This window comes from Perognathus longimembris, chromosome 10 (genome assembly GCF_023159225.1).
Source record: "Perognathus longimembris pacificus isolate PPM17 chromosome 10, ASM2315922v1, whole genome shotgun sequence".
Taxonomy (NCBI): Eukaryota; Metazoa; Chordata; class Mammalia; order Rodentia; family Heteromyidae; genus Perognathus; species Perognathus longimembris.
Window position 1 is genome coordinate 25,964,392 of NC_063170.1, and position 26,718 is coordinate 25,991,109.

The 26,718-nt window shown below is 56.8% G+C and overlaps 1 protein-coding gene across 8 annotated transcripts in view; it reads right to left on the reverse strand.

The window, feature by feature from the left end:
- The window catches only part of Adcy7 (adenylate cyclase 7), a 35,877-nt gene that overhangs the window by 5,819 nt on the left and 3,340 nt on the right, over nt 1-26,718 (reverse strand). For 4 of the 8 annotated variants that reach the window (XR_007212314.1, XM_048355644.1, XM_048355641.1 and 1 more), the window contains exons 2-18: nt 14,640-15,075; nt 13,308-13,511; nt 12,037-12,198; nt 11,228-11,377; nt 10,789-10,937; nt 10,302-10,413; nt 7,989-8,116; nt 6,854-7,012; nt 6,578-6,710; nt 3,859-4,050; nt 3,546-3,580; nt 3,010-3,093; nt 2,759-2,831; nt 2,230-2,327; nt 1,428-1,512; nt 1,068-1,193; nt 611-709 (exon numbers count right to left, since the gene is read on the reverse strand). Coding sequence is in view for 7 of the 8 variants with exons in the window: in XM_048355644.1 (XP_048211601.1) it covers nt 611-709; nt 1,068-1,193; nt 1,428-1,512; nt 2,230-2,327; nt 2,759-2,831; nt 3,010-3,093; nt 3,546-3,580; nt 3,859-4,050; nt 6,578-6,710; nt 6,854-7,012; nt 7,989-8,116; nt 10,302-10,413; nt 10,789-10,937; nt 11,228-11,377; nt 12,037-12,198; nt 13,308-13,511; nt 14,640-14,810 (2,160 nt within the window). In the remaining variant the exon portion in view is untranslated. Of the gene's footprint in view, nt 1-610; nt 710-1,067; nt 1,194-1,427; nt 1,513-2,229; nt 2,328-2,758; nt 2,832-3,009; nt 3,094-3,545; nt 3,581-3,858; nt 4,051-6,577; nt 6,711-6,853; nt 7,013-7,988; nt 8,117-10,301; nt 10,414-10,788; nt 10,938-11,227; nt 11,378-12,036; nt 12,199-13,307; nt 13,512-14,639; nt 15,076-22,181; nt 22,704-24,827; nt 24,850-26,718 lie in introns of those variants that run through there. The other 4 variants (XM_048355643.1, XM_048355642.1, XM_048355645.1 and 1 more) reach the window with 4 other exon arrangements.

The following is a 26,718-nucleotide window of genomic DNA, read 5'->3' on the forward strand; positions in this document are numbered from 1 at the left end:
AGCCTCCTGTCTCCTGCCTTCTGCCGTAAGCCCACCCTCCCCAGAGCACAGCCCTGCCCCCATGACTCCCTTGCCAGCCTCGAGCTGCAGCTCCCCACCACCCCCAGGATAAAGAGCATTCCCTGGCCTGGCGTTCCTGCTCCACTCTGACCTGGACCCCGCCTCCGATTCTCCCTCACTCCCCAACTCACAAACCCTGAAACCCCTCAGCTTGGCCACACTGTCCCCTCCCCCCATCCCACCTCATCCCTTGACAGACCTGTGCAAACTCCCTGTGGCCCCTGATGGCCCATGCTCTCCTGATTGTCTTGGAGCCCAGTGCTAGCTTTGCCACCTAGGAGGCTCTGGTCAACCTCTTCCTCATGAAGAAAGAGGCAGCAGCATCTCAGAGATGTCTTCCAATACAACTGGCAGTAGCCCACGCCATGCCCTTCCCACACTGTGACCTGGGACCAGAACGCGCTCAGCCGCCTGGCCCTGGCTTTCCCTCCCTTGGAGACATGGACCAGACACAGTGCTCTTCACACCAGAAGCTACTGTAGCTGAGCTGAGTCCCAGTGAGGACAGGTAGAACCCAGAGGGCCCTTCCAGGAAGAGGACAGACACTCACCGGGAGGAGGGCACACAGGGTCCTGTCCTTGCTCCTTGAGGCCAGCAGACTCGTCTCATTGCCACCAGGCAGTCCCAGGGCTGAGTCGGGCATCAGTGGCTGTGAAAGAGACAGGTCCCTGCTAACGTGCATCAAGGGGACCAGGGCTCTGGGTACCCCGGTGACCTCAGCTGATGCCAGCTCAGCTCTGAAGAATCGGGGGTGACCCCAAATGCAGCAGCTCTAGAGTGCCAGGGCTCTAGAAGGAGCTGGAGCCCGGAGGAACCATGACAACATAGAACAGGAAGCCAAGCTCCCCTTCTAGCAGAGAAACGGAGGCCCAGAGAGGGTGAGCCAGGACAGAGTGAAGAACTGCCTGCACCAGGGCCCTCCCAGGCTCACACTGCAGTGCTTGCAGGGGTCACAGCAGGGTTCCCAGGGTCAAAGATGGGCACCTGGGGTCCCTGTCAGGACTAACCAGATTGATGATGGCGACAGTGAGCAGGCTACCGATGGTCAGCACAGCCAGAAACAGCCTCAGAAGAGGCCGCGTCTCCACCCATTCAGAGATGGCCTGCAGCGTCCCCAGGGCTGGGCAGCACCTCTGTGGAGACACGACATGGAGTCACCGGCGCACAGCTGAGATGAGGAAGAACAGGGATTCCAGGACAGAAGAGACAGTGCTGCAGTCTGGGCTAGCAGGACACTGGAGAAGAGAGACACCAGCAAGAACCTCCAGCCCAGAGAGAGGCTCCGACCAGCAAGGCTCACTGGGGGGCCCAAGGAAGGGAAGGGAGCGCAGCACTGAGCTCCAGGCCAAGAACTCAGCTCCACTCACCAAAAACTCAGCAGCAAAGCACAGACTGAGCACCAGCCCCAGCAGACAGGACACCAGCCCGAAGGACATACCCAGGGCCGCCATTCTGGAAAGGAGGAGAAGCCTAAGTGCAGGGGTCACCCAGGACCCCCCTCTCTCACAGCCTCTAATCCCCAGCTCACAGTCACCTATCCCTTCCTAGAGGTTACTCTGCACACAGCCAAAGGGACATTTGAAAACTAGCCCAACTTCCTCACTAAATGGACACACAGGGCCAGGTCAAAACACAAAGGTCATGACCAGCTTCATGCCCTCCCCCTTGGGGCCAGGTATAAGAAATGATAAGTACCCTGAGCCTGTGGACATTATACAAAAGCATTCCCTTTGTCAGTCTCTATTAAGTACACCCAAAGCCACAATATTGGCCCAACTGCCTCTGCTCCCTCTGATCTCAGCCCCTCTCGTCCACCAGCAGGATCTCAGAGCCACAAGCACAAATCTCAGGGGCTCCTGACCCAGACTCAATGTTATTAACCCCTGAGCTTCATCCACCCCTTACCCAGCTGGCAAGATGCCAGATTTCCCTTAAAGTCCAGGGGCAGCAGCAGAGGTAACGGGTAACTTAGCAAAGTGAGAGGCACTGGGAGCAGAGAGGCCTGAGGCACATTAGTTACAAGTAAGGACCTGCAACTCCAGTGGGACTGCAAAGCCTGGCCCAGCACTGGAGGACTCATGCAGCTTTGCTGGGCCCCACTTCGGACACCACTCCCACCCCCTGGCTCTACCTCAATGCGTTCCATCGTCATCCCCACCTCACACTAACCTGGGCATCAGCAGGGCATGGATGAGCAAGATGCAGAGGAAGACCAAGCTGGCACAGGCGAAGTCATAGCGGGCCCGGGGAATGGGGGCCAGGCGGTACTGTAGCAACAGGACTGTGAGGGCCAGCCACCTGTGGGACCCCTGCACAGCTCCCCTCGCCCCTGCTTCAGTTCACCACTTAGGTGATGGAAATAAGATGCCTGGAGTTCCAGGCAGTGTTCCACAGATCACCGTCATCATCTGCAGCTAGCAGCTCGGTCTGTGTTGCTAAGCAATCGCCCCCTGCCCCAAGCCCAGCCAGGGCCCCTGAAGAGCTCATGGCCCATGGACAAAAACCGAGTCTGAGCCACCAGGGCCCACAGCCCACCTAAGCTCCTGTGGCAGGTGAGAAACAGACTCATTTCCTGGTGACCTCACTTGGGAGTCCAGAGAAAAGATGGCCCCTCCCCTCCAGCCCTGGCACCCAGCACAGGACCTCCTCCTCCCAGCCCTATAGCCTGAAGCTAAGGATGGCGTTGGAACTGCCTCACCTCTCGCTCAAAGCTCTCCTCCAGGAAGATGGCCCCAAAGGTGTGGAAGTCATCAGACTTGGAGCAGCAGGGCCTGGAGGGAGGGTGGGGGAGCTGCAGCATGAGATGGGGTCTGACAGTGGGCACCCTCAAGAGGCAACTCCAGGGAGGTGGGGCCCAGCCATAGGTATGAGGACACAGGTGGGTCTGCCACAGGGAAGACCCCCCACCCAAGGGAAAATAGAGGGTGAGCTGAGGTCACAGGGCCTCACCTAGTGGAGCTGAGCCCCTCGATGGCCGACAGCATCTCGTCATCATAGGAGTCGTCCTCCGAACGCCCTTTGGGGGATGCACTTCTGGAAACAGACACCCTAACTGCACCACCCAGGAACCCCACGTCCACTCACTCGGAAGCAGGTGTGGATTAGAGATGGCCACAGTGGGGGTAGTGGGTGCCTGATAGAGGTCTTGAACCTCACTGGGGACCATGGAGAAGTGGGTGGGCGCCACTGAGGCCAGGGGTGCAAATGAAGGTCCATGTCCCCTAGCTAGCAGTCTATACAGAAGCAGAGGACAGACTCCTGGCTCCCAGCCTGTGTCCTCATCTGCTCCCCCACAGGGTCAACCTGCACCACCACCCCCCTTCCTCCAATATCCCTCTCTCAAGGACCTGGAAGCCCTCTTCTAGAAACAGAGCCAATTTCAGAGGCCAGGCAGAGTGGGGTGAGGCTGCCCTATGCAGGGCAGCAATGCCTGCCTGGAGGAGGTGACTGAGGCACAACCCAGCCAGCAGGGATGCAGTACATACCTGTCAGGGGCCCGGTGGCGCCGCAGGGGAATGGCCTAAAGTGGGAGGGAGGGGAGGACACGGTGACTGCCTGGCCACGAGCCTGGTCTATTCCTCAGCCCAAGTTTATCACCACTAGCCACTGGGCGTCAGGGACTGCCCAAGCTGCAGCACCTTGCAAGAGGGCTGAGCTAAGGAGAACAAAGGACAGGGGACACCCCCTACCCCCCAGAGCAGTCTCCCAAGTGGCTCCCCAGAGGTGGGCAGAGGCTGGACCCACCCCAGCATCTGCTCCCAGTCCCATCCTAGCTGTCTGGGCAGGGAGGGGACCTACCTTGGGTCTGCGCCCATTGGGGATGAGTGTCTCACTGCTGCTTACGCTCTCGCGGTGGTTGAGGTGTGCGAAGGGCCGTGCAGCCCCCCAGGACTCGAGGTAGCGGGTCACACGCACAGAAGCCCGCATCTTCAGGGCTGCATCCCCCTTGGGCCTGGGGGGCTGTTGGCTGGGTGGTGGTGGCTGCTGGCTCTGCAGGCCCATAGACAATCTGTTCCACCAGGGACCCTCTCATCCCGCCCCTCCACTCTCTCCCAGATGTCACCCTGCCCACACAACCTGCTGGGAAATAAGACAAGGCTCCAGCCTGAACCGCCTAGGGGCTGTGCTGGACAGCTGCCTACCAGAGCTGACCGAGACCCCATGCACTTACACCAGGCTGCAGGGTACCCCTGCTCTGTCCCCTGGCTGTCCCCAGGCCAGGAGGAGACTGCCGGTCATCTAGTCGAGAGCCCAGCCCTGCCCCTTGGGCTCTGAAGCAGGTGCTTACTGGGGCCTGACTCCCCACACCTCCCCCAGGAGGCCAGCAGAACACAAGTGTCTCGTTCCCCCCCCCCCACACACACACACATGTCCAGCACAATTCCTTCTTTCCAGTGGGGAGAAGCACAAGGGAAAGGAGTGCTGCTGGCACCCACACAGCAACCAAGGTACCAGCTGACCTCCCAATCAGCCTTCCAGAAGGTTCCAGGCAGGCTCCAGCCTCCTGCTTGGATGCATTACCTGCCCAGCACCTGTGGCTGAGCCCCGCCCTGCAGGAGGACCAGCTCGGCCTCCTTCCCAGCCCCTGGTGTCTGCAGGCAAGGTTGTCAGGCAGGGCTAGACACACAGGAAGAGGAAGAGCCCCGAGATCAGCAGAAACAAGTTTGCTCCACAGTGAGATCTGCAGATTCCCTTTTGCCCCCCTCCCAACAGAGACTCCAGACATCTCCTCCCTCTGGGAGTCCTGGGCCTGCCACACCCTCATTAGCAACTCTGCTGGACTGGCCAGCCACCTGTTGCCATAAGAGAACCACATTGAAACCCCAGCTGGCGGGCTGTCTAGCTCAGAGAACCATGAGCAGTGCAGCCTTGCTCAGGGTCCCAGGATGGCCCAGCCCCACAGTGAGCAAGAATGCACGGGGCCTGGGATCTGGAAATATTTCTCTGCTGCACCTCTCCACTGTCTCCACAGCACCCAGCCACCCAATCAAACAAATTCAGGGTCAGTGGCACTTCTCCTAGAACAATACAACCCCCATCCCAATAAATGAAAGCAGGCGAGTCCCACAGACCCATGACCCATGGCTCTGAATCAAGATGCACATGTGCACAAGGGCTGGGCACACAGACTCTCCATGTGGCCCCCTAGGACTGCGCCCTCATAGCCTGGTAAAGCAAGAAACACCTGGGATGGGGCCTGGCCTGCTAGGGCCAAGGACCCAGGTCCCACACAGGTGCACCCAGGGGAGCTGCAGATGAAGCACCACAAGCACAGGAGGACGTGCGGTCACTGCCTGAGCGAGGACCACACACTCTCATTCACTGCCAGATACCCAAAACCCTCAGGAGGAGGGAGGGAGGGACAGGGAGGCCCAGCTGTCCAGGTGGGGGTGCCTCCTGGGACACCAGGGAGCCTCCTGCCACACGCCCTTTGGAGACCCTTATGCCCAGCCCTCTCAGCACCCTGTGATTCTACTCCTTCAATCTAGTAGCCCCCAGGGGTGGGCTTTGGGGGGTTGGGGATGGGGTTGCTTGGTCCGTTCCCAAGCCACCTGAGCACCTGCTCTAAGCCGAGTGGCAGCTAGAGAAAGGGAATCACAATAAATAAGAAAAGGATTAAATGGGACCCTTTTGGGCCCTGGGAGGCTCAGGGCAGGGGCTTTCCCAGACACTAACTCCATGTGAATGTGACTTCAGCAGAGTGAGGCTATAGACATGGTGGAGGGGCTCTGGGGCTGCCCCCCAGCCATGGCCAAGGCTGAGAGAGAGAAGCTGGAAGGAGCCTGTGGCCAGCACTCTTGAGCAAGCCCCAGGAATGACTCACCAGCCCCAGACAGACTGGGGCAGCAGACAGGCCAGGCATCTGCAGGCTCACGTGGGCTCCCTTGTGTCACGAAGCCCTCCCACCTCCACAAGCTGTGCCCCAGGAGAAGGGGAGGCAGCACTGGGGCAGGTGGTCGGGGAGCCCTGAGCCCAAGACCCTCTCAGCTCCCTGCCCAGGGCTCCCTGGCCAGCCGGGATTTCCTGAGTCTGACTCAAAACAATGTGTTAGGAAAGTGTGTTGAAGCTGTGGGCTAGTGGTTCACACCTGCCATCCTAGCTACTCAGGAGGCTGAAATCTGAGGATCACAGTTCAAAGACAACTTGGGCAGAAATGGAGCTGTGGCTCAAAGAAGTAGAACACTAGCCCTGAGCAAAAGAGCTCAGAGACAGCACCCAAGCCCTGAGTTCAAGCCCCATAACTGACCAAAAAAAAAAGTATCTTGGGACCACTACAGCCTCGGGGTCTCCCCTCACCAGGCAGGTGGCAGCTGTGGCACCATTTCATAGGAAAGAAAGCTGAGACGTTGGCCCTTGGCCCCAAGACTATGCACAGCCACCGGAATTGAGTTCCTAGGCAGCTAGCTGCTTCCCTAGACTCAAAATCCCCCGCTCCATCATGTCATCTCTCCAGCATGGGGACCCCACTCCAGCATCACCTGGCCCAGCCTCCCTCCAGCCTTGTGTGCCCACGTACCCGAGGGTCGATCACCAGGTAGGTGCGGATGTTCATCTCTTTCAGGTAGGGGTCCCGCTGCTGCCCCTGCCCGTCCTCCACCTCATACGCCTGGTCCAAGTGTCTCAGCGTCGCCTCTGTGATGTGCACCCGGCTGGGGAGACCCAAGGCAGAGAAAGCAGTGCAACGGGGGGGTGGGAGGCCTCCTCCCACTGCCTCCACACCTGGCTCCACTCTGACCCCCCCAGCGCCCCCATGTGAAGCCCCAGCCTCCACCTGCCCCCAGCAGAGCCTCACCCTGGGACTCCAGCCGCCTCCATCCTGTTGGCCAGCGACACATCATGGGACCACACATCATACTGCCACTTGCGGAGCCCGATGACCCCACACAGCACGTTCCCTGAGTGGATGCCTACACGCATGCTGATGTCCACGCCCGTAGCCTCCCGCACCTGCCTGGGGCACAGGCAAGTCACTCATGCCAGCAATGGGACAGTGCGGGGCAGAGGGCCAGGCTGCCTCCCTAGAGGCTGCACAGCCAGGGAGGGGCAAGTCCCCACATTCTGGTCACTGCAGCTCACATGGGGGAAGGGGGTCCCACAAGTCCACTGTGGTGTCTCCTGCCTCAGCTGGGGCTGGAAAGGCCAGTGTAAAAGGAGCAAGGTACACTGGGCTTCCCTCTGGCACTTCCAGGAATCCTGTGTCCCCCACATACACAAGCTGACCTCTGCCCCCCAGCAAGAGCATGTGGGACAGGGGAGCAGCCTGTCTATCAACAAGGCTGAGGAGGAACGGGGCCTGCTAGGGACAGCCAGGGCCAGCAAAGGGCCACCGCAGCTGCAGTGCTGAGCTGGGCAGCCCGGGATAATGGGTGGCAGGGCCAGGCTAGACCCAAGACTCCGCCATGGCCCTCCTGGCTGTCCAGCCACTGACTCCAGGATGAAGCATGCACTGGCATGGGGGGTGGGGTGGTCCTGGAAGCTCCAACAGCCCTGCTCCATACACCAGCCATGGGGCCCGGTCTACCTGGCTGCCACCAACTGCACCCTACCACAGTAACCTGGCCACACACACAGAGCACCTCACAGGGGGACCCCACCAGGCCTCCGGCTCCATGCAGCCAGATTCAGAAGCTTCCAGAAGGAAGCAGGAAGGAGATGGAGCCTTGGTGTTAGACCCACTCTGGAAGGTTCTCCTGCTGTCTTCCCTGAGTCTCTACTGCTGTCATATAGACTAGGTCTTTAAAGAGGCGGAGCCCAGCTGCCTATTTTTACATCACCCAGTCTCAGGCCTCTTGGAGTTCCTGGCGAGGGAGGGAAGGAGGATGGAGGCCAGAGGCCATTAGACTGAGCTTGCCTCTCCTGTGTGGCAGCCTCAGGTTCCACATCTGTGACATGGGTAAGATGTCCCCCACCATGCCCTCTGCACATACTTAATGGCTTCGCATATGTCCAGCCCCATCTTGACACAGTTGCGGGCATGGGTGGGCAGGGATACGGGCAGGCCCGACACACAGTAGTAGCAGTCGCCCAGGATCTTGATCCGCATGCACTCATTGGCCTGCAGGATGAGGCGGAGGCCTGGTCAGAGCAGGTCCTGGGCCACATCCTGGGCACAATCTGGACTCTTTCCCAGCCACGACCTGCCTCCTGGGACTTAGGGCGTCAGGAGCGGCTTCTGAGCCCGTGAGGAAGCAGGGCCCAGGGCCTCACCAGGAGGAAGCCCCAGCCCATATCTGCAAGGAGAGCAAGCTTAGGGGGGCCTCTGCAGGTAGGGCTGCCTTCGTTTCAATTGTCCATGTGGTGTTTGAGCACCTACTATGGACCTCAGCCCTGGGCTAGGTTCACAATACAGGCGTCAGCCTGCGCAGTCGATGCTGTGCCAAGGGCGAGGTGCCAGCGGCACTCAAAAGGCCCAAGAAGCCAGAGGCCTCCCGGTGAAGGTGACGGCTGAGCCAGACACAGTGGAACAGGGCGAGCAAGCCACACCAGCACCCAGAGGAAGAGCATTCCAGGCATGTGCAAGGGCCCTGTGCTAGAAAGCTGCTGAGCAGCCAGCTAGGCAGCCAGGGAGGCCCAGGGGGCTGTGTAAAATTGGGGGTCCGTAAGCCATGGTCAACAGGTGTCTGGCCAAGAGGTGCCATGCTGCCAGGCTGGGCAAGCGGAGGCAGAGCAGCACAAAAGTGGGGAGGAGAGCCAGGAAAGGGAAATGTTCGGGAAGGAAGGGGCTCTGGAGGACTGCAGGAGGATGTGTGATGCGGCTACGATGACCAGGCCCCTTATCCTCAGTGTGGCAGGGCCAACAGGGGCTGGTGGAGGCAGGCCCTGCCCTAGCAGTGACTGCTGGCGCCACTGACACAGGGCCCAGACACAAAGCAGCCCAGATTCGCTGTGTCCCTGCAGACAGTCCCTTCTACCCAGCCCTCCTCCAGCCACCCAGTGTCGGCGTGTGCCCAGTGCTTCTTGCTTCCCTGGCCCTGATTGGCACATGCCAAGCAAGCTCTTGTGTTTTGGGCTTTTATTTGCCAAACCTGGGGCCTGAACTCATGGCCTGGGTGCTTTTTTTGCTCAAGGCTAGCACACTACCACTTGAGCCACAGCTCCACTTCCAGCTTTCTGGTGATTTATTGGAGGTAAGAGTCTCATGGACTTTCCTGCATGGCTGGCTTTGAACTGTGATCCTCAGATCTCAGCCTCTTGCATAGCTAGGGTTTCGGGTGTGAGCCACCACACTGGTGACATGCCAAGCTCTTGAGTGTCCAGAGAAGCTCAAGGGCAGTGTGGAGAGGGTTGGGTTCCAGCAGCCTCACCCCTCACCCCTACTCAGGTGCAGGAACACCACTGACCCAGCGGAGGCCTGGGCCATCGCAGCCCCTCCACAGACGAGCAGCCCACCGTGTCCCTGACCCTTGCTTGTTGGGGCAGGTTTTGAGCCTTGCTCTTGGAAGGAGGTAAATTCTGGATTCGATGGCTGATGGGACTGGCCTGCCAGCCTGTGGCTGTGTGGGAAGCCAGCGCCCGCTAAGGTGTGGCCCCTCTGAGCAATGTTTGTGATGAACAGGATGGGGAGGCCAGGTATGTGGTAGGTGGGGGGGGTCAGTGAGGAGGGAGGGCGCCGGCCACATCACCAAGGCTGGGCTTGGGCTTCTCTGCAAGGAAAAGACGGCTGTGCCTGAGACCTCAGCTCACAACCCCACCTTCTCACACTCCTCCTTGCCGGTCCAGAAGGCACCTAGCTGCCCCCATGCTAGTCCACAGCCACAGCTTCCAGGAAGCCCACCCTGACTGACACCTGGCTAGACTTCTGCAGACTTCTGTAAAGCACACAGGCTGAGGGCCGTGGGCAGCAGGAAGGCAGGCCGAGGCTGGCCGTCTCCTCACCACCCCCGCCATCCCTCCATGCATGCCTGACACTGTGGCCCTATCCAGGTCTTGTCATTCACAGACTCTGCTTCAGACCATGTCTTCTGCACCTCCTAGGCCACCAGGTGAGGCCAAGGCCACCAGTCCCCCCTCCATCTCTTCCTCTTCGCCCTGCGGAGTTGCTGGGCCCTGTGGCTCTTGGGGTGTATGTTGTCAGTGTCTCCCCTGGTCTCTGGAGCAGGAACCAGGTCCTGACTGCTGCAGCCACCCAAGCCCACATCTCCCCAGGAGGCTGGCTTCTGGGATAGCCTCTAGTCCTGTTCCTCCTGTGGAGGAGGCAGCAGAGGCTCTGTGGTGGTCAGTACACGGCCTTCAGGGCTCACCTTGGCAATCTGGTCAAACTTGCCGAAGAGTTCATTCAGCACCACCACCAGCTCCTTGGGGGAGCAGTCGCTGGCCAGCCGCGTGAAGCCCACGATGTCTGCGTACAGGATGCTGGGGTGGGGGTGGGGGGCCAGGTCAGGCAGTGGCTACCCAGCCTCGGACCCACGCTGCCCCTGCCTTCCTCAGCCCCCACAGGGGCAAGAGGGGCAGGACCCAACCCACCACAGTGGAAGGCAGAGAGCAAGGCTCTCCTGGGGCAGCCCGGTGCCCTCACCTCTGCTAGACAGGAGGGAAGACTCCCAGGCTCGGAGAACAGAGCCAGGATTTCTAGCAGACCTCCCTGTTCCCGTCTGCAAGCTCCTGCCGCCCGGACAAGACGAGCATGGGCCACTGGTGGATGCCGCTGGGGAGGAGAGGCAGGAGGCCACCTCCCTCGGCCCGGGACGTGGAGCGCTGCCCTGCTTGGCAGGGGTGCCCATCACCCACCTGACATTCTGGTGCCGCTTCACATAGAGGCTGTGGAAGTTGTGGTCGGGCATGTAGCGGCGGCCTCCGCCCTCCTTGAGCCGCTCGATGATGGCTAGCTTCATGCCCATGGAGATGTGGGCTGGCAACACAGACAGCAGCAGGTTCTCCTGGGCATGGTGGGCAGACCAGCAGAGGGACCAGGAAGGACAAGCAGGGCGGTATCACACTCCAGGCTGGCCTACGTGGAAACTAGCCCGCTGCCCTCTTGCCCACTGTGCCCATATTCTCTGTTTGCTATGCCCAGCACTGGCCCAGGTGGACACACAGCCTGCCATCCCAGCAGCCCCCTAAAGACCTGTGTGGGGGTCAATGCGTGAACACCATGCACATGGCTCTCAACAAGCGCCTCGTGCCCCTCTATTGGGAGGTGGCCCCCTGGGGAAGCAGGGCCTCTCACCTGCTGACGCTTTTCCACACGCAGCTTCCGGCGGATCTGGATGCACTTGACTGTGTAGGTGAAGAGGTCCCGGGAGGCGTCCTGCATCTGGTGCTTGTGGAAGGCGCCCGTGAAGTTCCCACCCAGGAAAATGATGGCGTTGGCCAGCAGCTGGAAGGGGCCGAGGGCTGGGCTCAGCATCTAGCTGGACTTGTCCACTCCACCCCAGCACCCTCCCCATGGCAGGTTCTGAGGCCACCCTGCACCTACCCACCTACCCCAGCCCACTCAGGGAAACTGAGGCCCAGACAGTAGCTGGTCTCCTATGTCATCTGTAGCTACAGGACCTGGGTCTTCTCTGCATCCCTAGGGCTTGTCCTGTCAAGTGGGGCTCAGACACCAGAGCCTGGGGAGCTAGAACTTCTGGGGGGAGAGAGTGAACCCCTCCCAGAGCAGAGACTGAGGCAAGTGCAAAGGGCATTGGTCACCCAGACACAGGACCCAGCAGCTGGGTGCCTCAAGCACTGGGAGCAGACACCCTCAAGGACACTGTGTTGCTAAGCCCCACCGACCTATGTGGACGTCTGTCCACTCAACACAAAAGCACAGACACAGCCCCGGACACCCCATGCCCTGACCCAGCCTGGGGAGCGGGAACTCATGCCACAGCAATGCCGTGAGCCAGCAGGTGGGTCCCAGGGCCACAGGGGCACAGAAGCCTGGGGAGCGGAGGCCGGCACTGAGGACTTGGGGGCCATTTTCCCCACACTGGGCCTGGGTGGCCCATGCCCTCCTCAGTAGCCTCGGCCTGTCCCCAGCCCACCACTCACCTGCAGCCCCACCTTGACAATGGGCTTCGTGAAGACCTCCAGCAGAGCTCCGAACACCAGGAGGTGTGATGCAGAGGAGAGCACCCCCACGGCAACGGCCCCCCTCATGCTGAGGGGCAGCAGCGTGTACCCCACAAAGATGATGAACAGGAAGAACGGCACCTAGGGACAACAGGCTGAGAGGCTGGAGTCTCCACACTGCCTGGGAAGGCCCCACCTAGGCCCCCTGTTCTCAGGGTGTCCTTCCCCTCTTCCCAAGACAGCCTCCGCCACGGTATCCATCACTACCTACATGCTGAAGCTGATGTGCCTGTGACCCAGGGAGCTTGCCCTGATGGGCTGGATGGTGGCCTGCTGCCCCCACGGCCACCCTCTTCCCTCCTCCCCTTCCAGCCAGCCCCAGTCCCCCCACAGCCTGCAGGCTATGGGTTTCAAGAGCTTCGCCCACCCAGCCACAGAGAAGGAGCAGTGCAGCACCCTTGACGGCCATGGCCATCCAGGGCGACATGGGCTAGGGCTCCAGCTGACTGGGAACAGGCTCTTGGGGATGGAGACAAGGCCCAGTTAGCCAATGAACAAAAGCATCAGGAGTTCAAGTCCTGGTCTCAGACCAAAAACAAAAGAAAAGAGCAAGCCTGTCCTTGGCTGAGGCAGCTAACTCAGAGGGGAGCAGCACGGGAGAGAACGCAGTGGCTTCTCCTGGGGCTCCAGGCCCAGCATGCCTGGCCCTCAGCCCTTTTGGGCACAGGAGCCATTTGGTGCCTTCTTGCCCTCTGTCATCTCTACAGACCACTCAAAAACACCCCAGCCAGCCAAGGCCAGTGGCTCACACCTATACTCCTATACACTCAGGAGGCTGAGATCTAAGGATCACAGTTCAAAGCCAGCCCAGGCAGAAAGGTCTGTGAGACTCTTACCTCCAACTAAACTCGAAAAAGCTGAAAGCAGAGCTGTGGCTCAAATGGCAGAGCATTAGCCTTGAGCAAAAAAAAAAAAAAAAAAAAGCCCAGGAATAGCACTTAAGCCCTGAGTTCAAGGCCCTAGGACTAGCATAAAATAAAATAAGATAGACTAGAATAAAATAAAACAAAGAAACATCCCAGCCAGAAGTGGACACTGCTCCTACCTTAGCCCCATCAACACAGAGGCTGGAGAGGCTGAGGAAGCCCGGGGCCTGTCCTACTCTCAGAGCCACAGCTCAGAGCCACAGCCACTCAGGGGCACAGGCGCATCCCCAAATGGCCTTGCCAGATGGGCTCCCACCCTGTTACCTGCTCAAACGCGTAGGCTGCCCTCTGCCAAGAGTCCCACACCAGGATGTAGCCCAGCATCATGAAGCAGGCCCAGATAAGCAGTGCCAGGGCCCACAGCCATCGCTGCACAAGCCACTCAATGTACACCAGCACGTAGAGAGCTGTGAACACCACGAGTGTGAAGAACGCTGTGCCCAGGACGGCCTGGTGTCCAGAAGGGTCCTGGGGGAGCAAACAGACACAGAATGCCTGGCCTTTGTCCTGGGTGCCAGCTCCTCCTGGAAGCCTGCCTGGCCTCATGTCTGGTGCCTCCACTTCTCCTCATCTCAAGCCTGTGAGGCTGTCACCTCCACTAGGGCTACCCTTCCTGGTCTCGTCAGCACCCTAGCGTCCTCCTCACCCCACCCTGGGATATCATGGCTCCAGGAGGCAGAGCTGGGCTCTGCGCACACCTAAAGGTGACAGGTGACATGAGAGGAGCCCCAGAGCAGGGCCTCCTCCTAGGCAAAGACTGAGAAAGCACCTGGCAAAGGAGAGGTTGCAACTGATTCTTCCAGGAGCAGAAGATGCTGAGGGACGAAAGCAGGCATTCCCCACAGGCAAGTGCTCAAACAAAGGCACAGAGGGTGATGGAAGGGCCAAGAAGAGGTCCTATAGCTGGCACTGCACCCAGAGTCCCTGGAGCCCCACATCCCCACAGCCCCAGGAGGAGAGACGCTGATCTGGGGGGTGACCAGAAGCAAGTATCCTGTATACAGTCACCCAAGCCTGGGCTCTGTCAGGACCCCTGAAGGACTCCAGCCATTTGACACAGATTAACTTTTTACAATCTGTCCTCTTCCTGAGTTCTCTAATCAAATTTACACTAATTAATAAGAAAATTAAAATTGCAGGGACCCAGTCATATGTCACATGCCAAGGGCTGCATAACTGCACTCAGGTAGTGGCTGCAGCAAGCCAAGGTTAGAGAGGTTGGTGGCAGCTGTGTGAAGAATTCTGAGATAGGCTCAGAAGCGCAGGTATTGATTACTGATGTCTGCCATGGTCTGGGAAGGATGGAAGAATGACAGATACACAGCCATCTCTCCCTGAACTCAGGTCTGTAGCAGATCAAATTTCACAGCGGTAAAAGGGAGGACAATTTATTTGGCCCAATGAATGCAATACCTAATACCTCTCCAGACGTTAAATTCATTTCACACTGACCTGTCTTTTGGCACCCTGAACTCCGGAGAGTATCTCAAGGGGAGACATCTGAGACTTTGGGAAAGTTAACAGTTGGCCTGAGCTCAGGAGAACATTGGAACCCCCTCCCCCCGATGTGCAGCCTGAGGCTGCCCAGAGACTCACCTCATGGCTGAAGGTGATGGCGATGAGCGCAATGCAGGCAACAACTGCCACCAGCAGCAGCACCAGCAGCAGTGGTCTGTGCTGGCTGGTGAGCCGGTACTTCTCATAGAGGGCAGCCTGGTCAGGGCCCTCCTCCCCCTCATTGAGGAAGTAGCGCCCCTTGGCTGGCATCTTCCTCCTCCCCAGGGCCCTGGCCCACCAACTGGCTCAGGAGCTCCCACAGCCAGGGGCCAACTGTCCACAGTACTCTCCTCACTGAGCCTATGCCTCAGGCCTCTCCAGTGCTGGAGGGAGGAGCTGGGCAGAGGCCTCTGGGGCCTGCAGCTCCATGGAAAATGCGGCTGCACTGCCCCAGCCACCAGGTTGCCTTCACTGCGCCACCAGCATCTTCCGGGGCATTCAGGACTGGCTGAGCAGACACAAGAAATCCTCAGCTCTGTGGAGACAAAGCAGACCCAGGATTTGCCATGGCAGGGCTGGCATGAGGAGAACAGGACCGAGGGAGGCCTTTCTAGAATTATAGTAACCCTTAAGGTAGCTACTAGCCATGTGTGGCTATTTACAAGTGAATTCAAATTCATTAAAAATTAACTATGCAGGTCAGGTGTGGATGTCTATAATCCTAGTTGCTCCAAAGCAGAGTATGAGGCCATTCTGGGCAAAAAATTAGCAAGACTCATCTCAACCAGTAAGCCAGGCACAGTGATTCACCTGTGATCTCATCTACAGGGGAGATAGGGGTAGGAGAATAGTGGTCCAAGGCTAGTCTCCTGAAAAAATAACTAAAGCAAAAATGTTCAAGTGGTAGAGCACCTGCCTAGCAAATGTGAGTGCCTGAGTTCAAACCCAAGTTCCACCACAGGAAATTTTTAATAAAACTATAGCTGGGCTCACACCTGTAATCCTAGCTACTCAGGAGACTGATATCTGAGGATCGTGGTTCAAAGCCAGCCCAGGCAGGAAAGTCCATGAAATTCTTATCTCCAATTAACCACCAAAAAGCTGGCAGAGGATCTGTGGCTCAAATGGTAGAGCACTAGCCTTGAGGATAACAAGAAAAAAAGCTCAGGGATAGTGCCCAGGCCCTGAATCCAAGCCCCGTGTGCTCACCACTGCTCCTGAAGTCTGACATATACTCGCCCCAACCCCCCAAACCAGGTCAGGCTTGTGACCTACTAGGGCCTGTTGTGTGTGTGTGAGGTAGGACTTGAAGCTCACTTCTTTTTCCACATGGAGGCCTAATTATGCACCAGTGCTCACAAATGGAGTGGCCCCATCGCAAGCGGGTGAGCATGGGGCTGGGCTGCGTCCAGGCTGGTCCACTCACTGGCTTCCTGAGGTGGCTCACTGAGTCTTGTGCCTTCAGCTCCACTGGCTCCCCACTGACCCTGGCAGCTGCAGGGACTTGAGGCTAGCCACGTGTCCCAGGTAGGCCAGGGAGGCTGAGGGCACAGGCTCAGCCCCTATGCCCACTTCAACCAGAGCATCCCCACATCTGTGTGATGTAAATCCTCCATAGGACACTGTGTATCCTTTTTCTTTTACCTCAGCATTCGGGTTTGAACTCAGACGCCGTGCTTGCTAGGTGGCACAATGTCACTGAGCCACATCTCCAGCCCTCTAGTCCTCTTTTGCTCTAGTTATTTTTCAGGTAGAGCCTCAGACAGTAATCTTCTAATCTATGCTTCCCATGCATCAGCTGGGACTACAAGCATGAGCCACCATACCCAGCCTTGAATTCTCTTAAAAGGACCCCTTGACACAATTTTAAAAGGTTTTGTTTTTGTTTTGTTTTGCTTTTTGCCAGTCTTGGGGCTTGGACTCAGGGCCTGGGCACTGTTCCTGGCTTCTTTTTGCTCAAGGCTAGCACTCTGCCACTTGAGCCACAGCGCCACTTCCGGCTTGGCCTTGAACAAAAGATGCTCAGGGACAGTGCTCAGGCCCTGAGTTCAAGCCCTGGGATGGGCAAAAAACTAAAACTAAAAATAACCAGGAACCAGCAATTCATGTTTGCATTCTGAGCTTCTCAGGAGGCTGAGATTTGAGGATTACAGTTCAAAACCAGCCTGGGCAGAGAAGTTTGTGAGACTCTTATTTCCAATAAACCAGCAACAAGCCAGAAGTGGAGCTGTGGCTCGTGTGGCAGAGTGCTAGCCTAGGGCAAAAATGTTAAGGGGGGCAGGGCACCCACTGGTGGTTCACACCAGTAATCCTAGCTGCTCAGAAGGCTGAGATCTGAGGACTGCAGTTCAAAGCCAGCCCAAGCAGCAAAGTCCATGCAAATCTTATCTCCAATTAACCACCAGAAAACCAGAAGTAAAGCTGTGACTAAAAGGGGCAGAGCACTAGCCTTGAGTGAAAAGCTCAGGGACAGTGCCCAGGCCCTGAGTTTAGGTCCCATCACACACACACACACACACACACACACTCGCGCGCGCGCGCACACGCACGCGCGCTAAGGGACAGTGCCCAGGTCCTGAGTTGTGGCTCCTGTACCCACAGAGGTCCACAAGCCACGGAGAAAAGGTGACCTTCCAAGCTCTGGCTAGGTGGCCCACGGGCCAAAGCATTCAGACAGCCACAGGACTGGCTTCCATGACTGTCGGGGTTTGCCTATACCTAAGAGACAGGCCCCTTCTCCAGCCCAGGGGCTGCTTGGCTGCTAGCCCCTCCCATCTCCTTCCAGGTCCAAAACCGGAAGAAATGCCAAACCAGCCCCACCCTCTCTGCGAGCACATGTCCGGTAATGACAGCCGGAGACCCCAGAGGCCCGGTCCTTGGGGGGCTGTGGTCTCCGCCCATAGAGGAAGTTCCGTAACAGCACCGTGATGGACAGTTCACTAGCCAATCGTTAATACCCAGTTAGTCCCTCCTCTTCCTGCCACCGTTACTGTTATATAAACCCCTCCCTTGCATAAAATCCTTTGGAAGCCAGCGGACCATCGGGCGGCTCCCCCAGGATCTCCGTGTGAATGTCGTCTCTTAAACTTAAGAGGGGCTGGGGACACGCGGGGATTTTGGCAGCCCTAACTCTTCTCAGCTTAGCCCGACAGAGACACACTCTGTCCTCCCGCCAGCGGGAGAAGCGCGCAGAGCCGATTGTCCCCCACAATTGGAGGCTTGGCATCTCCCCAGGGGAGATGTGGAGATTAAGCCCGATACATGACAAAACAGTGATTTCTAAACATTGGCAGCTAATTTTTAAGTTTTTTATCTTAATATTTTGTTATTAGAAAGGCAATGTACACAGGGGTTACAGTTGCATAAGTCAGGTAATGAGTACATTTCTTTTTGGGCAGTGTCACCCCTTTAAGCTTTAAGTGGTATAGTTTAGCAATTTGCCACCTCTAAATTAAATCAGTCTTTATTCCACAAGAGATGTGACTGAGCGCCAACTAAATACATCTACCCCTGAGCTATGGGATTTGTAAAACTAGTTAAGGCCCCTACCCCTGGCAGCACCTAAGCCAGGGCACCCCTAAGTAGCTCACAACTAACCACAATGTCCGTTCCTGCCAGGCCAGGCATCTGTATGCACTTTTACACTCATCTGCACCCACGGAGGCTGGCCTTTCACAGATAAGGAGCTGAGCACAGAAAGGCAGGGTGGCTTGCCTAAGATCACACAGCGTGGGCCGCTTGGTCAAGGGTTAAGATTCCAACTCATACCTGCCAGCTCCCACACCACAACTCAGAGGCCCAGCCTTCCCCCACTGTCAACCCAGAGGCCAGAGCACACATGCACACACATGTACACAGGCACGTGCACCCCCCCACCCCAAATCCTGCCTGCCTATCTAGCCTGATGATAAACACCAAAGCACAGGGGGCCCAAATGCCTCTCCAGGGAAAGCCTGAGACCAGAGGCAGGAGTTTGCAGGAGCCTGTGTGCAGGTCAAGCCACACACATGCACACTCACCCACACACTCAGCATCTGTTCCAGATGCTGGGACACACACAGCCCAGCTAAGCCAGCACTGAGGCACAAACCACTGAGAGGCTCATGAGGGCCCGTGGCCAGTAAACACTCCTCCTGGGGACCTAATTAGGCTACTCCCTAGGCAATGGTTGGGGAAAGGAAGTAGACAGGGCGGGGCAGGGGCTACACTGGACACAGGAACTCATCCAGCTCCTGCAATGGAGCAGCACTGCAAGGCAGGGCTGTCAGAAGGGAAGGCATTGCATCCCCTGCTGGAGAGAGTGCGAGTCCACGGTGCCAACACCTCCCGAAGCCAGCTCCTCCCCAGTAGCCAGCCTGAGACACCTACCAGGGCAGGTGCAGAGGTTCAGAGGCCCCTGACCATCACCGGCTCTTCTTCCAGCTGCTCACTCAGCTGCAACCAGGAAGCCCTGCACACACACTGCATGGAGGAGCACTTTGCCCTCTCCGCCATGCTGGCCTCATGCCTCAACTTGCACACCTGGTACAGAGGCTCATCGCCTCATCAGAAGGCTCCTTCCTTCCTCCAGCCCCAGCCTCCTCCCAGCTGCAGGGAGCCCACCTCTGGTTCCCATCTAAACTCCAAGCCTCCTGGGAAGATCAGAGCCCCTCTACCTGAGTCCAGCGGCCCCTGGCTGCTGTCTATACCTCACCACAACCTGCTGGAAGGGCAGGGCCAACAGCCTTGGTTTTCATAGGAGAGCACCCCATGATGGTACAGATCAAGAGAACGATGTTGCCTACTTCTGCTAGGAAGCTTTGGGTCCCCTGGGGTCCTAGAGGCCCATTCTGGTTAGGTCACCACAATCCATTCCAAGCCCAGTCACCAAGATCATTTCTGTGACAATCCTCTTTGGAATTGTCACTAAGCTGGGAGAAAGGAGGGTAAGACAATAGCAGTGCACCTGAAAATGAAATCACTGTGGAGAACCAGAGGCAGAGGCCTGCCCAACCTGCTAGAGAGCCAGATTCCAACTGTGCCTGAAACACAGGCAGCCCAAGTACACTGCAGAACAGGGCAGACACTCAGAACAGTCTTCACAGATCAAGCCAGCCTTGGTTTCTGTCACTTGCAGATAAAGTCCCAAGATCTATGCTGGGCTTTCTGATTCAGTTTGTTACAGCCAGATAGCCCTCAGGGCCTTCCAGGGCTGTGTGGCAGGGTGGGGGGAGGAGTCCTACTTAGCCATTAAGAGTAGGTCCTGCAGACACAGCCAGAAGTGCCCGCTCCCCTGCCCCCACTTACACTCCTGTCACTGTGCACAGGCTCCATAGCCTAGACCCAGCCAGGCCACAGCAACCTGTGGCCACAGAGAAGAAAACCCAGGCACAGGGGAATCACATCGGCTCCAATGGGCCCCAAGACCCCCCTGGAGGAAGTTAGGGAGCTTGGGGTCTGCTATATGTAAAGGAAGCCCAACAAGTAGTCTGTGGGCTCTGGCCTTCCTGCTGCCTCCAGTGCTGCAATTGAGCCATAGGCAAACTTCTGAGCTCTGACCCAGTGCCCTTCCCACTTCACAGGCATGGGAACTGAGGCACAGAGAGGTCACACACTTAGGAGCTAGGACCACGGGGTCATCCTCCAACTGTCACCTACACAGTGCTGCAATCTCAAAGCCCAGATCATCTCAAAATGCCAGGCCTGTTCCTGCCCTCTTCCCAACTAGGCCCAGACCAAGAAGGCGGGGTCCATGGACCCCATTGAGGCTCCTTTGCCCTGCAGGACCAGGTCCCCACCTGGCCCTGGAGGACTCCTCTCTGGAAGCCAACCCCACCTCCCACATTCCCCTCTTCCCCTGCTTCCTGCTGAACACCTGCAGAAGTGTTCATGTCACCTCACAGTCAGCTCCACTTTTCTCATCCATAAAGGGGTGAAGATGGCCACAGGGACTACAAAGTCACGATTGGCAAGTTTGCAAGACAAAGCAGTGTATGAGCCCCGAGAAGGCTAGGTGCCCAGCAGCTGGAAGAAGCCCGGTGGGGCCACAGCCCTACTGAGAAGTCCAACCTGGACAGAGATGAAAGTGGCAGGCTCCCCAAGACCTCTACCACCACCACCACTCCCCCCCACCCCAGCTCATGAAAGCAGCCTGCAAAGCCCCCAACTGGCAGGCACAGCTCCCTCCAAACACAGGCTGACCTCAGCCCCCAGGGACTACAGTCCTGAGTCAAGAAGCCCAGGTGCCGGTCAGCAGCCTGCTTTGTAAACCCTGGACAAGCCTCTTGCTAGACTTGGGCCTCAGTTTCTCCTCTTGCCAAGGAGTAATGTATCACACCTTTGAAGGCCAGCTCCAGGCCAACTCTGTGAAACACATGAGAAATCAGGACCCATGGAAGGGGAAAGACAGAGGATCCCCCAGCCCCTGATGGCAAGTTCTAGGGGTATATTTAAAGTCTCTCCCTCAAAATGCAAACATGAGCCTGATACCAGTGGCTCAAGCCTATAATCCTAGCTATTCATGAGGCTGAGATCTAAGAATCACAGTTCAAAGCCAGGCTGGGCAGAGAAATCCATGAAACTCTTATCTCCAATTAACTACCAAAAAAGCTGGAAATGGAGCTGTGGCACAATTGGTAGAACACCAGCCTTGAGCAAAATACCTCAGAGACAGCATCTAGGCCCTGAGTTCAGGCCTAGGACCAGTGCACACTCATGCACAAACACATGCACACACGCACACATTGCAAACATGACAAATATGACATGAGTTGCCAGCTCTCCTGACATTCTGAAGAAGGTTAAGAGCTCATTATTCACTCCTTCATTCGTTCACTGTTTTATCTGTGCTCAGCAGGGCCAGGAGGAAGCTGCTTAGGCACAAGCTCCCAGCAGGCAGAAGGCAGGCCAAAGCCGAGGCCCCACCCCCAGTGTCTGCTAGGACTGAGCTAGAAGTGGTATCCAAGCAACAGTGCTTATTAACTGACTAACCAATCACCAGACGCCTAGGCTGGAAGGAACATCAGCATTTTTCCCTTCACTCTCACCCCAAATTCTACCATAGGTGATTCATTTAAGCGCTGCTGCCCTCCGTCAGCACCACCCCCTCTTTCAAATGGAAACACTTTCACACCCACACTGGACAGATTTTTCCCTTTTTCCTTGATAAGGAAGGGCAGAAAGGGGAAGTTGAGCTGGCCTGGAGACCTCAGTGGGGCCCCAGGGGCAGTCAGGAGACTGCCGATGACCAGGCCCTGTCCAGGGACTCGCCCAGACAAAGGGGCTACAAGACAGGCTTGAAAGGGATAGAAGGTGGAGGAAGAGCCCCAGTACTCAGTACCCAAACAGTAGAAGCAAAGCATTTTGGGGCCTTAACTCGTTCGTTCCCTGCAAGTCGCCTGTTTTCACAGGCAACAGCCCAGAGGACAGAGCCAACCAGTCATAACCTCTACAGGATTATGACCAAAGACAGACAAGAGACGGCCTGAATAACACCAGAGTGAGTAAGGCCCTTCTAACCAGACACAAAAGCCACAAAGAAAAGACTGATACGTTCAGTTGTACAAATTAACAAAATCTTTCCTATACAAAACAATACAAAAACAACAAAACTGCCAAAAGTATAAGGAAGACACAAAGGACAGAGAAGAGAAACATACTTACAATGTATAACTAATCACCGTCATATGCAAAGAACTCCTACAGATAAAAATGACCAAGAATCCAGTAGGCAAATGGGAGGAGATGAACAGAAAGGTCACCAAAGAGGCAATTCAAATTACTTTTAAACATCTGGAGAGCAGATGAATGACTTTATCCATAGTAAGAAATCCAGCTTAAAACTAGTAAATCTAGTTTGCAAAGATCAGTGCCTTTCCTAATGGCTGGGTGCATTTCTGTGCTGGAAACAGGTCCTCAGATTCCCTGGTAGACAGGAATGAGTCAGCAAGACCCCCAGGGGAGGCAGGAAGTCACTAACAACACACACACCTTTGACTTACCACATCTGCTTCACATAATCTTCCCTCCTAACACTCACACGTGTGCTGCAACATCCAGCTGGGATGACATACAACAGAAAATGGCTGAAAACCGTGTGTCTACCGTCAAAAAGCTCAATTTTAATTACAGACCACCTTTCGATACACTACATCCTTATGAGGGAATAAAAACCCAATAGACCAAGCAATGCCTGCACAGATTAAAAACTTTGACCAGCACCTGGGAAAATAAGAGTTGTTTTGTGGAGTAGCTAAGTCCCCCTTCTCATTTTCAGTTTCTATTTCTACTGTCACATTGTTTGCACAATGAAGACATATTTGGAGGGGGGACAGGGCTAGGGCCTGAATTCAGGGGCTCTTTCCTTCAAGGAAGCAATTTACCACTTGAGCCCCACCCCCACTTCTTGCTTTCTGTTGATTAATATTGGAGGTAATAATCTCAAGGACTTGTCAGCCCAGGCTGGCTTCAAATGGGAATCTTCAGATCTCAGCTCCCTGAGCAGCTAGGATTGTAGGCATGAACCACCCCAGTGCCTCACAATTAAGAAATTCTTAATTAAAAGAAAAGAACCCACATGGATCAGGCCCTAAGCTTCATGACCTCTGTGCCTCACTTTCCTGAGGGAGAACAGCCACTTTACACTCAGGGCTCTGCAAGGGCTTCATGGGGTCACTCAAGCTGGGTGCTAAGCTGCATCAGGCACAGAGTACCCACGGCTGGGATGGTGGGGGGCACCTACTGTCATCAAGCAGACATGAGTGCGTGGGCCAGGAGCCATGGCCCTGCTGGGAGGCTCACCCCTACTCCAATTGAGTGGCCTGGCCCCCAGCTTATGCACGGCAGTGGCCTCTACACCAGCACAGCCCCAGGACCCTGAGCAGTAGCTAGGCTGCCACTGGCCTAGCAGTAACCGGGTCAGGCAGTAAGGGTACTGGTCTGAGCAGGGGGAGCTCACAGGCAGCACAGGCACCCTGACACACAGAAAGCCACCTGAGCCCTCTGGACATGACTGGCAGGCAGGCAGAGGACCTGCAGCCCCCTCCACACAGGACCAGCCAGACTTGGATTCTCACTGCTGGTGCAAAGCTCCCTGGTCGGAAGCACTCCCACCTTTCCCTCCCCCAGGCCCAGCCTCTCTCTTAACCCTGTCTGCAGCTCTCATGGTGAGCTCTGCCCAGCACTGAGGCCATGGAGAACAACACACATCCACAGCCGTCCCTGACTACCGCTGGTGCCAGCTCTACCTCCTCTTCCCCTCTAGGCAATGCAAAAATAAAGGCTCTGCGGAGTCCTGCAGAAAAGTAGTCTGTGGGATTAAACACAGCTAGACTCCTCATCAATGTTTTGGGGGCTGACTTGGATGTCTCTAAGACCCGACTTGGGGCTCCTCCCCACCGAAGTGCCCTTGGGCAGCTGTGGTTCTTCTACCCATTCTCCTTTCTGACAGCTTGAGGAACCCCCACCTGACCCTGGGTCAGGCTAGAAAGGCACACCAGATGTTCACCTGCAGTAGCCCAGGGACCAGCCTTGTGGAGGGAGGGAGAAGGGAGGCTGAAGAAAATGGGGCTCCACTGAGCCCACCCCACACCCACGGCAGTTCCTGGATGGGGAAGCAAGCTGGAAGACAGTGCCCAGTACCAACCAGGGAAAGCCACTCCGGTGTCATTTCCTGCCTCCCCCACACTGTGCCTCCGTGTCCCCTCCACCACAGACAAGTGCAGGGGCTGGAAGCCTGTGCCCCAAGGCAGAGCCATGGCACGGATGTGTCTCCACTCTCCCCAGCACTGTGGCCTAGCCAGCTCCTCCCCTATGTCTGGGCCTGCCTCCTCCAGGGTGCCCAAGCAGGGAGCCCAGGGGGTGCTGCTGCCCAGGCTGCCCCATCAGCCCAAGGCACCAGCTAGCCCAGGCCATCCAATTCACCTCTAATCCAAGATGCCAAGATCCTTCCTGGGGTCCTGGAGCCCCCTGGGGCATGGGCAGGTGGGGGCAGGGGCTGCCCCAGGAGGCCAGGCTGAGAGCCGGAAGAGCCCCACACCCCAAGCCACAGCGACTTCCGGAACTGCACCCCACCCGGGCAGGCGGGTGGGTGGATGAGGCAGGCAGGCTCCCGTGGAGGTTCCCTGAAGAGGGGCCCACTCCTGGTCCTTCACGGTCCACACTCCAACTTCCCCAGCCAGGCAGCGGGCTGGGTGCGGAGAGCATGTCATGCAGCTCAATCCCCAGGAACCCCTGCCCCCAGGATTGTTCCCTATGGCTCCCCACACATGCCCAGGACCCCCCAAAACACCAAACCCCAGTGGTGCTCACCCCTGGCCCAGACCTTCCTCACAGCCTCCGGGCTTCTCAGTGGCTACAGGGTTTGACCCAGCTCACTTCCCCAAATAAGCCCCACCCTCTCATCCCCAGCCTAGGCCTAAAACCACTGCCCACCCCCTCACCCTAAGCTCCTCTTAAACTCCTGGCGCCCTTCCATGCCATCATCTCCTCCAGCCAGGCTGCCCCACGCCCATCCCACTCCCGGCAGCCCATGTGCCTTTGGAGACTCAGTCTCCCACCTGCATAGTGAAGACAAATCCCCTCTCAGCCTATTATCTATTCTACTAGCAAAACAAATATCACTGTACCACAGGTCCTCCATCCCCAGACAGCTTAGAGCCCCAGACCCCACAACAAGAGCTCTCTTGTTCCACCCCACCCCCAGACTGGGAGGGGGGAGGATCTGGAGCCTCATAAACAGGACAGACTTGAGGACCTGGGTGGTGCATGCTGGGCGGTAAGCTCACTACAAGAAGAAAGGGAAAGCCGACACTAGTGTCTCACATCTGTAATCCCAGCTGCTCAGGAGGCTGAGATCTGAGGATGGAGGTTCAAAGCCAGCCACAGCAAAAAAGACTTTTTTTTTGTCAGTCTTGGAACTTGAACTCAGGGCCTAGGTACTGTCCCTGAGCTTTGTCACTCAAATCTACTGCTCTACCATTTTGAACCACAGATCGACTTTCAGTTTTCAGGTGGTTAAGTGGAGATAAGAGTCTCATGGTGAGCTGGGAATGTGGCTTAGTGGTAGAGTGCTTGCCTAACATGCATGAAGCCCTGGGTTCGATTTCTCACCACCACATAAACAGAAAAGGCTGGAAGTGGCACTGTGGCTCAAGTGGTAGAGTGCTAGCCTTGAGAAAAAAGAAGCCAGGGACAGTGCCCAGGCCCTGAGTTCAAGCCCCAGGACTGGCAAAAAAAAAAAAAAAAAGAAGAAGTCTCATGGACTTTCCTGTCCTTGAACTGAGATCCTCAGATCTCAATCTCCTGAGTAGCTAGGATGACAGGCAAGAGCCACCAACACCCTGCTCCTTAAGATTCATCTCCAATTAACCACCAGTGGAAGTAGAGCTGTGGCTCAAAGTCCTAGAGTACTAGCCTTGAGCAAAAAGAAGCCAGGGACAGTGCCCAGGCCCTGAGTTCAAGCCTCATGTCTGACAAAAAAAGAAAAGAAAAAGAAAAGAAATGGCAGAGCCAGCCAGGGGACAGCAAGCCCAGGACTGAAGAGCAGGCCGCACATCCCAGCTCTATGCTGAGGAGCAGGTCATTACTTCTTTGTGTCTCAGCCTCCTGGACAAAGGAATGGCTGCCCACGATACCCACCCCCAGGGCTTCACACAGAGGCTGGCACACAACAGTGCAACCAGTGAGGGTAACATCAGTTGGCTCCAAACACCAGAAATCTTGATGGGAAAAGAACATACTTCAAGGCCCGTGAGTCCCAGTGCCACTTCCTGTCAGACCCCAAAACTGTTCTCCTTCATCTCCTACCCAGAAATCTGGCCAGACAGCAGTCAAGGTGGGGTGTGGAAGGGGCAGCGCCTCTCTGGGCACAGCACAAGGGCTCTGGGGAGTCTGGGTATTTCAGTGTAGGCGGCCTCCCTGCAGCCAGGCCCCTGAGAGCAGCGCCTGCAGTGACTTCACAGGGCTATCCTCCCCTGCTGCCAAACCCCTGGAAACTGGTGTGGGAGGCCTGGGCAGGGAGGACAGGACCCTTGCAATCTGGAAGAGGTAGAGCCAGGGTGGATGCTCCAGAGGTGGGGAGAACTGAGGCCAGAAGACAGAGGCCACAGCTCCCAGGGACAAAACCACCGCCAGGGCCCCAAGTCACACCGATGCGCAGGGTACATGCTTGTGGACAGCACCTCTACATAGCTCCAACCAG